The 14,865-nt window shown below is 43.9% G+C and overlaps 1 protein-coding gene across 4 annotated transcripts in view; it reads left to right on the top strand.

Moving 5' to 3' along the window:
• TAMM41 (TAM41 mitochondrial translocator assembly and maintenance homolog) overlaps positions 1-14,182 on the top strand; it is a 40,716-nt gene extending 26,534 nt beyond the window's left edge. For 3 of the 4 annotated variants that reach the window (XM_069736776.1, XM_069736774.1, XM_069736775.1), the window contains exons 6-9: positions 298-443; positions 3,243-3,408; positions 5,638-5,700; positions 14,026-14,182. In XM_069736776.1, coding sequence (XP_069592877.1) covers positions 298-443; positions 3,243-3,408; positions 5,638-5,700; positions 14,026-14,093 — 443 coding nt within the window. In that variant the 3' untranslated portion in view covers positions 14,094-14,182. The remainder of the gene's footprint in view (positions 1-297; positions 444-3,242; positions 3,409-5,637; positions 5,701-14,025) is intronic. The other variant, XM_069736777.1, reaches the window with a different exon arrangement.
• The last annotated feature ends 683 nt before the right edge of the window (positions 14,183-14,865 follow it).

Genomic DNA, 14,865 nt, shown 5'->3' with positions numbered 1-14,865 from the left:
TTGCCTTTCTTTCACTAGAACATAAAAAAAAAAGAAAAGATTCAATTAAGGAAGTAAAAAAAAATAAACTTTAATAAGCTCAAATTAAAAAAAAAAGTCATGATTTTTGTTTTTTAATTGATTTACGTTTGCCGCTCTTAATTATATTTTCTTATTTCCAGTTGGAATGAGAGCAGCACTCATTGTTCCTAGCGATGGTCCAACGTTTTGCACATACATTTATTACAAGGGTAAAAAAAAACCCCGTAGATTGACTTTAACCCTCTTTTTCTTATTCCTCTTCTTCCTTATGTTTAGGCGACTTCAGGATGGTAATTGGTGAAGATAAAGCAAAAGTGACAAATATTGTCAGGCCAAACCTCGGCCATTTCCAGAAGCTGTACAGTAACATCTTACAGGAGTGTCCGCAGGCCGTATATAAGCAATCACAGGGCAAAATAGAGGTAAAAGGGACCAGGGTAGTCAGGGTATTTGCCACACTGTAAAAGTAACATGTGCTTCATTATTATTGATATTAGTGAACGTTCAATATCTACTGTTCTCTAATATATTCTTATTTTAACCCTTTTGTACACCTTGATGTAACTGTGTGTCACAACCGGGCTGTACGTGTATGGAGTGGGCTCAGGAGCTGAGCCCGCCTTATACCGGGCAGATGCCTCCTGCTTGTAACAACAGCGACCAGCTGACAGTTTATGGCTTCCTTCACACTTCCGTCTTCCAAATCTGCACAGGATCCGTCAAGACGTTGAAATGACAGATCCTGTGCAGATTCTGGAAAACGTGTGCACTGGGCCCGTCTTTCTGACGGACCCGTTGAGCCTATGTGCACCGCATACACAACACAAACCAGGTTAAAAAAATAAATAAAAAATCGCAGTATTCTCACCTACAGGTGTCCCGCGCACCGATGCTCCTGGCAGCTAGCGTTCCTAGTAATACATTGATAAATCTCGCGAGAAGTCGCAGTCTCGTGAGACCGCGACTTCTCGGGAGATTTCGCAATGTATTACTAGGAACGCTAGCTGCTGGGAGCATCGGTGACGCTGCGCAGGACGTCGGTAGGTGAGAATACTGCGATTTTTTTTTTTTTTTTTTTTTTTTTTTTCCCTTCACACTATATCTTGTTACTATTGATGCTGCATAGGCAGCATCAATAGTAAAAAGAGAGAGAGCATTTCCCTGACGGGAAATTCTTCCTCGCATGCTCAGTTTGAAAAGACCGCACCCGTTGGTGGATTCCTGCCTTTCACAGTCAGCGACGCATCCTGCGCCCATAGGCTTCCATTGTAGCCAGTGACGGGCAGCGTAGGATGCGTCTAAGACCGATTTTTCCGACGTGTAGAAAAAACGTTCCTCTGAACGTTTTCTCTGCCCGACGGACCGTTTTTTTTTTTTTTTACACAGGATCCAGTGCACGACGGATGAAACGAAGGGCCATCTGTCACAATGCGTCGCTAATACAAGTCTATGAGAAAATGCATTCTCAAAAATCGACGGATTGTGACGGGAGCTGAAAGACTGAAGTGTGAAAGAGGCCTAAATGACACTGTCAATTACTGACAGCGGCATTTAAATATCCAGAAAAATGCACATCAAATAGCTCCTGCTTGAACAAATATTATTTTTCAGGTAGGTACATCACCTGTAAAAAGTTCTGAAGAAACGCTATAAAATTGTTGGAACATAATGCACAGCAATGGAAAACAGACTCTCGCAGTCTTTTTTTTAGCTTCTTTTAAAGCACTTCAGGTTTCCAAAGCCACCAAGCGGCTAAAAGAAATGACCTGACCATTCTTCAGGCATGTTCCGCTTGGAAGCTGTTCCCTATTTTTATGCTTATAAAGGAAGAAAAAAAGCAAACATAAAAAATGTCAAGTGAGATCTAAAAAAAATGAAAAATAGACAATTCAGGGAAAAAACACAGCTGGCATTTTCCTGAGGCGTCTTCTGCTTGACAGTTTGGCAGGTTTGTCAGTTTAAAAGACGTTGTGCGCACATTCCCTCATTTCTATTCCTGCCTTGGAGTAGGTCCGAATGCTAACATTACCTGTCAGATAACAGCCAAAGGGGTACAGCCCTCTGCCAAGCTCTTCTGTCCATTCCCAGCCACGTAGTATATTGCCCAGCCACGTAGTATACAGCACAGAGCCACGTAGTATATTGCCCAGCCACGTAGTATATTGCCCAGCCACGTAGTATATTGCCCAGCCACGTAGTATATTGCCCAGCCACGTAGTATATTGCCCAGCCACGTAGTATATTGCCCAGCCACGTAGTATATTGCCCAGCCACGTAGTATATTGCCCAGCCACGTAGTATATTGCCCAGCCACGTAGTATACAGCACAGAGCCACGTAGTATATTGCCCAGCCACGTAGTATATTGCCCAGCCACGTAGTATATTGCCCAGCCACGTAGTATATTGCCCAGCCACGTAGTATATTGCCCAGCCACGTAGTATATTGCCCAGCCACGTAGTATATTGCCCAGCCACGTAGTATATTGCCCAGTCACGTAGTATACTGCCCAGCCACGTAGTATACTGCCCAGCCACGTAGTATGCACCATATCCCTGTTAAAAAAAAAAAGAATTAAAATAAAATAATGCTTTTCGCGCGCTCCGGTCTGAAGAGTGCATTGTGGTCTTGCGAGACCGCACGTCATCATCTCGTGAGACCGCAATGCATGGAGCGGTCATCGGGGCGTCGCGAGGAGGAGCGGTAACTGGCCGCTTTGATCCGGGGGCCAACCGAGGGTCAGTATGTAACTATTTTTTATTTTTTTTTTAATTATTTTTAACATTAGATCTTGTTACTATTCATGCTGCATAGGCAGCAACAATAGTAAAAAGGTGGTCACACAGGGTTAATAGCAGCGTTAACCGAGTGCGATACACCGTGGTCAACGCTGCCATTAACCCTATGTGAGCGCTGACTGGAGGGGAGTATGCAGGCGCCGGGCACTGACTGCGGGGAGGAAGGAGCGGCCATTTTCTTCCGGACTGTGCCCGTCGCTGATTGGTCGTGGCTGTTTTGCCGCGACCAATCAGTGACTTGGATTTCCATGACAGACAGAGGCCGCGACCAATGAATATCTGTGACAGACAGAAAGACGGAAGTGACCCTTAGACAATTATATAGTAGATTACATCTTATTACACACTTCTCACTTTTTTAGAATCGCCGTTGACAATCCAATGTTCAGTGCATGGTAAAATCCTCTTGTCCTTCTCTCTGTAGGTGGATAAGAGCCCAGAGGGTCAGTTTGTGCAGCTGATGAGTTTGCCAAAGCATTTACAGCAGAATATAACGGTTCTTATGGACCAGCCGGGAAGGAATAGAGATGTGGAAGAGGTGTTACTGCAAGTAGCTCAGGATCCGGACTGTGGGCATGTGGTCCAGCAAGGTGAGGGCCTCCTGGTGACTGGCAATCCTGCTGCTCTGCCACTAATGGACTGTATACACACTTTGCCCAACGGTACCCTGCTTCTGTACTGATTGACTTCTTAAAGGGGTCGTCCACTACTCGGACCGCTCCTTTTTAAATGCTTTATTCCCTAGTTTTAAATTAAAACAAACCGGTACACACCTATCGCATCAGCGCCATTTCCGCTATGTTGGCGCAGGTGTTCGCGTGACATTGTAGCGCTAAGTGAGCGCTGCAGCCAATCAGCGTCCACTAATGGGCTGCTCCGCTTATACTTCCTGTAGACCAAACTCTGACGTCGAAGTGTGAACTGCAGGCCATTGATGGTCACTGACTGGCAGCAGCGCTCAAGTGGCACAACAGTATGAAGCGAGCACCATGAGACTTGATGCCGCTAGAACAGGGTCCGTGCAGGAAAGATCTGGAATTTTATGTATATTTTTTGTTTCCTTTTACATGTGAGAAAAGAATATTTATTAAGGGCTTGTCTCCTGTATCATAATACTATGGTGTGTTGCAGCTGTCGAACACCTGTGAGGACGTGAACATATTCTCATTCAAGCATGCCGAAGACGCTCGATTAGCACTCGAGCATGCTCAGATAACACCTTATCCCAGCACATTCGCTCATCACTATTATGTAATGCTTTCTACAATACATGAGCGATTTTACTTGATCTCTCAGGTTACCCGATATCTCATTATTAATGATACCCATATAATATTATGCTTTATTTGGGGAAGCGCATATGTTAAATGCTGATAATGCCACAGACTTGCTGAGGTTTTCACCCAATGCTAAAAGTTAAAATTGGAGATGCTGAAAAATATTCACACCACCCTGACCTGGTCTCAGGTGCTTGCACCCTGGGTGGTGATGTCGAGGACGCCGGCATTCGGGTACTTGCAGAGGAGGTTCGCACTGTCGAGATCCGGCTCTCACGGATTATCAAAGTGGACGATGGACCAGTGTAGCGCCATCTTTTTGCTCTAAGTGAATACTCGGTTTGCATATACATTGTTGAGCAATGCGCTTTTTTTTTTTTTTTTGCAAGTTGGCCTTTCTCAGAAAAGCTTTTTAAAGAACACTTCCCCTTATGTCAACTGATATAACCCTCATCTGATTGTTAGCTAGCCTCCTCTAAAATGGTCACTCCCCCATTGTATGAGATCAGTTACATTTTATAGCTGCTGCTGCTGGTTGTAAGTCTGCTCTTCCATCATGTCTACGACAGAAGGATAGGACAGCCTCCTTCTCCGTCCTAGGGGCATTCATTTCATCAGTCCATTCTATAAAGCCCCTTCCTCTTGACAAGACTTTCAGAGCTGTCTTTTGTTCGTCCCGGGGGCCCATACTTTCCCAACCTGAAATATTGACAGAAGAGGGGCCCAGCGTGCTGAATGATCCCACAGGTCACAGTGTGAAGCTAAAGCTAAACTAGCCCTCGACTATATGTTCTTCCATGTTAATGAAGCTGACAGTGCAGTCCATAAGTAGAACCCGAATGGTAAGTCTTCGGAATGAGCGCTGAGACTTTAAAGGGCTTCTCCGATGTCAAGAAGGCATCCCCCTTTCTTCTGGATCGGTGATAGCTTATGATCAATTGGGGGTTCGATCACTGGGACCTGCACCCATTGGCAAAACTGTGTATTTTTCATCACCACGATCGATCATACACCTGACCGCCTCTCCATTCATTCCTATGGGGCTGCCAGAACAAGCCAAGCGCGGCACTATAGGGATGAATGGAGGAAGTGGCGGTCGGGCCTGGGCACTGGCGCTCCATTTTGACAGGGATTAAAGTTCCCTGTTCTGCCGATTGGTGGTGGTCCCAGCAGACGGAGCCCCACCAATCAATAAGTTATCGCTTATCCTTTGAATAGGTGATAACTTATCTTCACCAGACTCCTTTTTAAAGGGGTATTCATGCATTTATGGCATTTGCATAAGCCAGGTGTAGAGAATGGAGGTCCAGTGAACCGTAATTGCCCATTCCGGCACTTAGTCCTCTCCGTCTGCTCCTCGTCTGTCCAGGTCCAACTTATCAAGACTTATTCTGGGCCATTAATGCTAAAGATGGGAGTGCCCCTTTCAGAATCTTATTTCTAGGGAATAGTAGTAACTAGTTTTGTGACCGTGCCTTCCCTTTACTGTCACCCATTGCTCCGGGGATGACGCAGTAACGTCTGCTTTCCATCTCTCCACAGCTATATCTGGCATAGTGAAATCTTCCAGTTTGAGTCAAAGCGCTAAAGGAATAGTCACGGCTGGTAAGAGCTCCGTAACGAGTCCTCCACACGTCACAGAATATTCTATACCTGAAGCAGGATCATATAGGAAGTTTAGTAACTCATTATGGAGAAGGAAAAAAATGCAATTCTGATTTTACCTGTCTACATTATTTACTATCCAGATGCTGCACAAATTACATTAAAGGGCTATTTCCGTCTCCAAAATCCTATCCCAATATGTAGTAGGTGTAATAACAATAGTGTTAGCAAATACCTGCAAATAAAAATGTAGTATAGTTCTTCAGATTCACTATGTCACTTACATCATGTGCAGGGCATGGCAGTGTCTTAAGTATCTATGGTTACGACCACTCAGTGTGACAGTTAGTTGCCAGTTGTTGTAACCATGGATACCTAAACTAGTGCAACGCCCTGCACATGGGTTAAGCAATATAGGTTATCAGGAGAACTATACTACATTTTTAATTATCACACCCACTATTTATTGGGATAGGAGATTGGAATACACCTTTAACTTTATTCTGTGGGTTAGCGCTATTACAGGGTACCAAATATCTATTGTTGTCAAAATAACCCAGCCAGGTGGTTTTGAGGGCGATAAGCTGACTGAAGAGCGCTTTCACTCTGCCGTACTCCTTCAGTGCCGTGTTTGCTGTTGACCAAGGCATCGGGGGGTTAAGCGGCCGGGATCGGAGCTAGCTCCAGTATTTTACAGTCGGCTCTTTCTGCAGATGGGGCAGGCACAGCTCATGTGGCCGTGCTATACATGTACGTCCCGATGCATTATCAGGATGTACAAGAACGGCAATGTTTTAATGAGTTGATATTGATAATCTATGCTCAGGATTGGTTAACGGTATCAAATCAGTGAGGGTCCGACTCTCTGCACCGACACCGATCAGCTGATCGAAGGAGCCTTGGCTCAACGGAAGTGAAACAGCGCCACACATTGTTTAGAGGTCACAAATGGTACTGCAAGCTCTCTCCCATCCATTTACATCAGTGCTCCCCAACTCCGGTTCTCAAGAGCCACCAACAGGTCATGTATTCAGGATTTCCTTAGTATTGCCCATGTGATGGAATTCTTGCCTTTCCAGGTAATGCAATTATCTCCTGGGCAATACTAAGGAAATCCTGAATGCATGACCTGTCGGTGGCTCTTGAGGACTGGAGTTGGGGAACACTGATTTACATGATGGAGAGCTTTCAGTACCATCCATGGCCACTATATCACAAACAACGGAGCGGAGCCTCTTCCACAGCTCTGTGGCTCCTTCAGTTTGCCCTGGAGTAGCCGGACCCCCAATGATCTTATATTGATTACCTAAATTTCAAGGAATCCCCCAAACCCCTAACTTGGGGGCATGAAACAAAAGTTGCCCCGCTTCTGTTTCCCTGTAGCTGTGGCTTCTGAAGGGAGCGGGCTGGTAAGAGGCCTCTCCCTGGTTAATACGCAGGTTCATAGCACTATGAACTTTATTAATTAACTAAATCAACTCATACACTAAGGCTGCTCTCACGCATCAGTTTTTTGCCATCAGTCATAATCTGTTGAATTGTGAAAAAAAAATAACGGATCCTACAAAAGTTGCCGCCGGATCCGTTTTTTCCTTATAGACTTGTATTAGCGACAGACGGCCTCACGTTTCATCCGTTTTTCTCCAGATCTGTCAAATTGTTTATCCGGCGGTCGGAGAAAAGTGACATAGTAACATTTTTTTTGTGTCCGTCGAAAAAACGGACAGCGACGGATCCGTCGCTTGCTAGAATGGAAGCCTATGGCGCCGGATCCGTTAAATCACGGCGCTTTTTTTTTTTAACTGAGCATGCTCCAGTTTTTTTAGGATCCAATTAGCTGGATCAGCTAGTCGGATTCTTCAAAAAAAAAAACTGATCCGTCGCATCAGTTTTTCATAATCTGCGACGGATCTGTTTTTTTTTTTTTTCACAATTTGACGGATTGTGACTGATGGCAAAAAACTGATGTGTGAAAGCAGCCTGAGGGTTTTTTCAGATTGGGAAAATCCCTCTTCACCAGCTGCAGTTTGTTTAAAAAAAAAAAGTGGCTTTACTAACCCTCTCCAGGTCCAGCTCAGTCATCACTTCTGCTCCCTGTGTCTGTTGTCTGCAGCGCTGACGTCACATCGACAGCTACAGACAACTGAGCTCTATGCCTCTGCCCGAGTTGATGACACGAGCCGCTAAGCTCAGTTTTTGGCTTCAGCGCTCTCGATGTGATGTAAGAGCTGCAGACAAAAACGGACACCGGGAGCAGCGGCAAAGATTCAGCAGTGGACCTGGGGAGAAGGATTAAAGCACAGTTTTGTTCCTTTTTAAAACAAACTGCTGGCAGTCAAGAAGGGTTTCCTGAATACGAAAACCCTTTTCATAAAGGAGACCTGCCACATTTCTTTTAGAAAACACTCATACTTCCTATAACTTAATCTTAAAGCATCTTTGCTCAGAACATTGCATTGTGCCGCTCCTGTTATTCCTGCTGGAAATGTATAGAAAAGTTTCAAAAACCTATTTTAACATGTCTATGTCATAGCCTTGGAGGGGACTGGCTCTTATTATATAGCAAAGTGCCTGAAGTCTTAGGGGACAGTAAAGAGACCGTTTCCCCAAAGCTTCCTCAAGGGTTTAGACTGTCTCTTTACTTAACCCTTGAGGAAGCTTTGGGGAAACTACTTCGGCTTTACACTACAATTTTCCCCAAACATTTTTTTTGTAGTAAAAGGATCTCTAAGTTGAGCAAAAATGTTCCCAGGACCCTGGTCCAGCTGTCAAGTTGGCTGCCCATGGCCAGTTGAGCAGAGTCCTGTGAATCTCCTACTGCCTGTGGCTTCCTCGCTGGTATTGCTCTTGCACCAGACCTACCAGTCAGAAGAGGCACTGGGAATGCTGGCTACCAGGTGAAGGTTTGTAGGGTTCTGGTCCGGTGGCTGATGACCAGGATCAAGTAAATCAACTCCACTCTAGTTGGCCCTGAGCTGCATACCTCGTATAGGACTTGGTGTCTAGGAATATCCTCCAGGGAAAAGGTAAACGCTAACGATCCTTTGGCAACCCATTAACTTCCAGGAGGAATCGCAGAGTAACGTATGATGCTGATCGCTGTCATTTCATAGCGAATACGAGCGTGTCATAAAACGGAGCGCGCAGGTCGTCTGCTAAAGCTCCGCTCTCTTGCCGGGCCCACATTACTGACGTTGGCCCCTTCCGATTACTGATGCCACGGTGACTATGAATATTTTATATCTCCGCGCGGCATTACACTTTACCTGTGGATTACGTTATTGGTGATAATTGGACTTATTTTGCTGCGGTTCGGTTTCTGCGAATATGATCGGTGCACTTTATCTCCTTAGACCAGATCTACGTGCCGGCTTCCCTCTCGGGTCATTTCTGTCCATCCTGTTTAGTATATTGCTATGTAGTGTTCAGTAGATCAGATGTAAATTAAAGGGGTTGTCCACTTTCAAGACTGTAAAATAATACAGCGGGTATTCTCCCTCCCAGGGTCCAACGCAGGCTTCTGCGGTCTTTGTTTTGGGTGCAGCGGTGACGTCGCCTTATCAACGTGTGACACCGCTGCAGCCAATCACTGAGCTCAGTGGCTCGTGCCATCTATCTCCATTGGAATCATTGATTGGCTGCAGCGGTGATGCGAGCTGCTGACGTGATGTAATCGTTGCAGCCAAAACCCTGAGACCACAACATCGGATGACTTCACTGGACGCAGGGAAGGCGAGTACCTGCTGTTTTGCAGAGTGTCTGGATGACTTTCCTGAATGCGGCCAACCCCTTTAAGAACATGAAAAGTATTATTACATTTGGGAAAGTCTTACCCTGCCCCTAAAATTTGGAAATGTCAGCAGTGATGGGCTTTACTAATTACATGGATTTTTTTGTGTGCGTTTTACTGCAGACAAAGGTCTCTGTCTACTGAAAGTAATGAGTCATGAAATCATCCACTGCGGGGAATAGTAAATGAAGGACAACGTGCTGCTTATTTTATGGACTAAAGTCACCCTTCCTCCCTGTAGGGAAACTGGCTGGCTCATTTTTCATGTGCAGTTTGCAGGTCGATCATGTGCCACGGTGAGGCGCGTGGTTTTTATTTAGAAACTGCACAGCACCTGCAGTTCACGGCCGCCTCATACGCCCCACATTCCTGTATGCCTGACTGACAGCTCAATGACCTCAGTACACAGCTGTCAGGTCAGCAGCAGAAGGTGGGGCTGCGTAATAAAGTAATAAAGCCTGGGAGGCAGACACTTGGGAAGTGCATCGACCACGCCTGGAGCACTTAAGCCTCATTTGCATATAAATTATAACCGCAATAGTTTCAGTAAGGGAGCAACAGATTAGATCAGTATGTATGGATGGCAACATCTTTCAGAAATCAACATGACCATGTATGGTGGTGTGTAAAAGTTTGTGCACCCTGGTTAAAATTATTATTGTGAACCGTTAAGCAAGTTGAAGATAGATATATAGATAGATATAGATAGATAGATAGATAGATAGATAGATAGATAGATAGATAGATAGATAGAGATAGAGATAGATAGATATAGATAGATAGAATATATATATAGAATATATACCCGTGTATAAGCCGACCTCCCTAATTTTGCCACAAAAAACTGGGGAAACTTATTGACTCCAATATAAGCCTAGGGTAGGAAATGCAGCAGCTACCGGTGAATTTCATAAATAAAAATAGATGCTCCATACCGTTCATTATTGCCCCATAGATGCTCTGTATAAAGCTGTGCCACATATAATGCTCCATATTGTTCATTATTGCCCCATAGATGCTCCATATAAAACTGTGCCATATATAATGCTCTGCACCGTTCATTATGGCCCCATAGATGCTCCATATAAAGCTGTGCAATATATAATGCTCCATACTGTTCATTATTGCCCCATAGATGTGCCATATAAAGCTGTGCCATATAGAATGCTCTGCACCGTTCATTATGGCCCCATAGATGCTCCATATAATGCTGTGCAATATATAATGCTCCATACTGTTCATTATTGCCCCATAGATGTGCCATAGAAAGCTCTGCCATATAGTGCTCTGCACCGTTCATTATTGCCCCATAGATGCTCCATATAAAGCTGTGCTACCGGTATATATAATGCTGCGGCTGCTGCAATAATTAAAAAAAAAAATGCCATACTCACCTCTCTTGCTTGCAGCTCCTCAGCTTCCGGTCCCGGCGTCTCTCCGCACTGACTGTTCAGGCAGAGGGCGGCACGCACACTATATGCGTCATCGCGCCCTCTGACCTGCACAGTCAGAGCCAGAGGACGCGGAAGATGGAGCGGCGCCCGGCGTGTCGAACGTGGACAGGTGAATATGTAATACTTACCTGCTCCCGGCGTCCCGCTCCTTCTCTCGGACAGCTGGTCTTCGGTGCCGCAGCCTCTTCCTCTATCAGCGGTCACTGTTACCGCTCATTAGAGGAATAAATATGCGGCTCCACCCCTATGGGAGTGGAGTCCATATTCATAAGTTTAATGAGCGGTCCCACGTGACCGCTGAACAGAGGAAGAGCTGCAGCACCCGAAGACCGTGGGACAGGCGGGGAGCGCCAGGAGCATTGGGAACAGGTAAGTATGCCTCAGCCCTCTCTCCCCCTCACCCGCTGACCCCACCGCCGACCGTGACTCGAGTAGAAGCCAAGAGGGGCACATTCAGCCCCAAAATCTTGGCTTATACTAGAGTATATACGGTACACACACACACACACACACACACTTTTAATTTATTTTTTTTGCCTAAAATAGAAAGGAAATGTCATCCTTAACTTTAGACGTTTTAGAGATCATTTTATCTTCAACTTGCTTATCTGTTCACAATCACCGTACTTTTGACCAGGGGTGCACATACTTTTGCATGGCACTGTAAACAGTTTGCTGAACAGGAATCGGTCAGAATGACCTCCCCATAGTATTTTTCTTGCAGATTTCCATTGTAGCTAATCTGTAATGTGTAGGCCCCATTTCCATTTGGTCACCTCTTTGGTCTGCCTCATAAATCATTCGGCTGAAAAAATTCATAAATTATGCAAATAATTTTTTTTATTCTTGCCAGTTACACACATTTTTATTGTTGAGGTATAATGGATGGAGGACAAATACAAAAAAAAAAAAAAAGTTGCATCATTAGTGTTTACAGAGGAGTGCGATGTTTTGCTCTGTGGGGACTTTGGGTAAATGCCAGTCGAGTTCTCAGACACAGTTTAGTTCAGGAGTGAAGACAATGGTGCGAGTCTTCTGTCTGCTGAGAATAGTCATTAAACATGCCCCAGGACATCTCCAGACTGTGACTGATCTGTGCCGACTGGCAGTGGACAAAGAGATGCTTTTACGACTATTGGGACAAATCTGTGTTTTGTTACGGTGGTGTTAATCAGAATATCTTTATTTAGTAGTTTCATAAAGATAATAAATGTTGTCTGGACTCAGATTGCAATGTGTGATCACACCCTACGGCTGGCCATACAGATTAGGTGGCTAAACCATAATTCGTCCGACTCCTCCCCAGTTATCATCGCCCATACACAGGAACTCTCGACTCTGGCAGAGGCTTCAGTGTTGTCTAGGAGAGAACCGCTAACACTCCTACGGCAGCGACTTACATCCACTCCATACAAAAGAATCCACGGCTGTTGAAATTCCAACTGTCTGATCCTTCTGTTCCCCAATATTATCTGCCAGGGTGGGGGGGGGGGGGAGGGAGTCAGGAGGTCTCTACAATCATTACAAAATTTGCCCATCCCACCAAAAAAGTGGGTTTCTCTAACTATATCAAATGTGTATGGGGACCATAAGGCCACGTGCACACGATCAGTATTTGGTCAATATTTTACACCAGTATTTGTAAGCAAAAATAAGGAGTGGAACAAAAACAGGAAAAGTATAATAGAAACACGTCACTGCTTCTGTATTTTTCGCCCACTCCTGGTTTTGGCTCACAAATACTAATGGAAAATGCTGACCAAATACTCAACATGGGCCGAAGAATGTATTTCCCTGACGAGTGAATCCGACAAGATTTTCAAGTGGAAACCGCTTCAGGAAACTTTGGTGGTTTTTGTATTCTTTTTTTACTTTTCTTTCAGACATGTCTTAAGTGCTTTTTTGATGTTTTTTTGGCTGCTCTTGTTTTTTTTTATTTTTTACTAGCATGTTCTTGACTTTTTTTGTTACTTCCCACATTGAATAAACCACTGGCTGTTTTTCAAGCATAAACATTGTCCCATTGACTTGCATTATAAAATACAGAGTGTTTATAGAGCGGGAAATGCCTGAAGAATGTTCAGGTCAAACCTGAAGCGGTTAAGTCTCTCAAAAGCCTTAACGTGTGAACAAGTCCCATATACGCAGAAATGCATATGTTCATTCTTTTGAGTGTTTAGCACTTTTTTCTTCCAGGATTGGAAGCGGACCCACTTGAAAAAAAAAATTGTCTTTTGCACATATACTTAATGGCGGAATCTATTATTTTTTAGGCTATTGTCTCCCCATCTGGGAAAATCTGTCCAATTTATGCTAATTCGACACTGGTCAGAGTGGGGTCCATTTTTCTCGGATGTGTAGAATAAAAAAAAATAAAATGGTTTGTCCATTATGTGAAAATCGAACCCCTCAGATGTCATTCTAGTGCGGTCCAGTTTGTGTCACTGACCCATAGACTAGAATGAGCAGAGTCCAACATTGAAGACCTTCTATTAGCAGAGTAGAGAGCAGTTGTAAAAAGTCTCGTCTTGGACAACCCAAGACCTCTGTCTATGACCCGAGCCGTCAACTATTTTTTATAGAAATTGTGTAATGCTTCTTTCGGAAAATTGAACACTATTAAGAAGCGACACAACCCATAAACCTTTTATTATTGGGGTAACCGTCTGACACATAAGGAATTGTCAACACTGAGAACCCTCTGGAATAAGGTGTAATACATGACAGTTGTACCCCACGCAAAAAAACATTTGCAGGACCCTGGAGCAGTAGGCACGCACCTAGACCAGAGCCCTGTGAACCTTTTCCTGCCCGCTGGCGTCCCCAGCGCCTCTTCTGATTAGTAGACCCGTCACATCATCTTGTGACGTCACCTCGGACCTAGAAGACGAGGTTCTGTTCCAACATGACCTCCGGGCAAGGGTCCAATGACTGTTTTTGCTCTGCTTCACCATAAGCCTGCTAATATTGTCGTCATATGTTTTTATTCTGAATAGATTACAGCCATTGTGAACAGTTGCCGTTAATTCTGTTTTTTTTTTTTTTTGTCTTTTTTTTTTTTTTTTTTTTTACTGTTTTCAGGAGTAAAGAAAACCGTTTCCTATAGTGCAAAGAAGCTCTACAAAATGATGCGGAGTCTGCGCCAGTAATAATAATATTTGTTGTATTTCATTATTTATATATTTGACTTTATATCTATTAAATAAGAAGGAAAAACATTGGAACCTGATTCCGATTTTATTTATCACATTCAGATCGTTTTCTATTATGGCGCTTCGTGTCCAGTTACCAGATTAGACCCTTTAAACACTCACCGCCAAAAAAATTTTTTTTAAATTTTGTATGTATGGGGTTCTGTTCTAGTGGCCATTCTTCTAAAGTTATGTACACACGTTGAAGATTTGGAGCTGATTTTCCTGGGGGAAAAAAAGTGTTGGCAAGAAAATCGCTGCCCAATATACGCGTGTTTTTGATGCATCTTTTTATTGAGGTTTTTTTCCCCATTCATTTCAATGGTTGAAAGAATTGACACGCTGCAGATAAGAAACCAACACTTTGGTTCAAATCAGCCAGGAAAAAAAAGCCGCAATGTACATGAGATTTCAGAAATGTTTAACTTTGTTAAAAAAAAAAACGCAGCGACAGAACAAGCCCTTGAGACTACGTCCATGCAGAACTAATACATTTGCACTTCTGCAGCACTGATCGATTTATGCACTTTTTTTTTTTTGCTTTTTTTTTTTTATTGAATACGATTTTGGAAACCTACTCACTTTTCTGGTACTGAAATACACTGTGGATTTTCATCAAGCAGATCTGTGATAAACAAAAAAAAAGTCCCCAGTGTATCTGTCCTATTGGAACATACTCTTTTAAATAGGGGCTATCCTTCACATTACATCCAGAAGAAACAACTTCTCC

The sequence above is a fragment of the Ranitomeya imitator genome, chromosome 8, assembly GCF_032444005.1.
Source record: "Ranitomeya imitator isolate aRanImi1 chromosome 8, aRanImi1.pri, whole genome shotgun sequence".
Lineage (NCBI taxonomy): Eukaryota > Metazoa > Chordata > Amphibia > Anura > Dendrobatidae > Ranitomeya > Ranitomeya imitator.
This window is presented reverse-complemented; position numbering and strand designations above follow the sequence as displayed.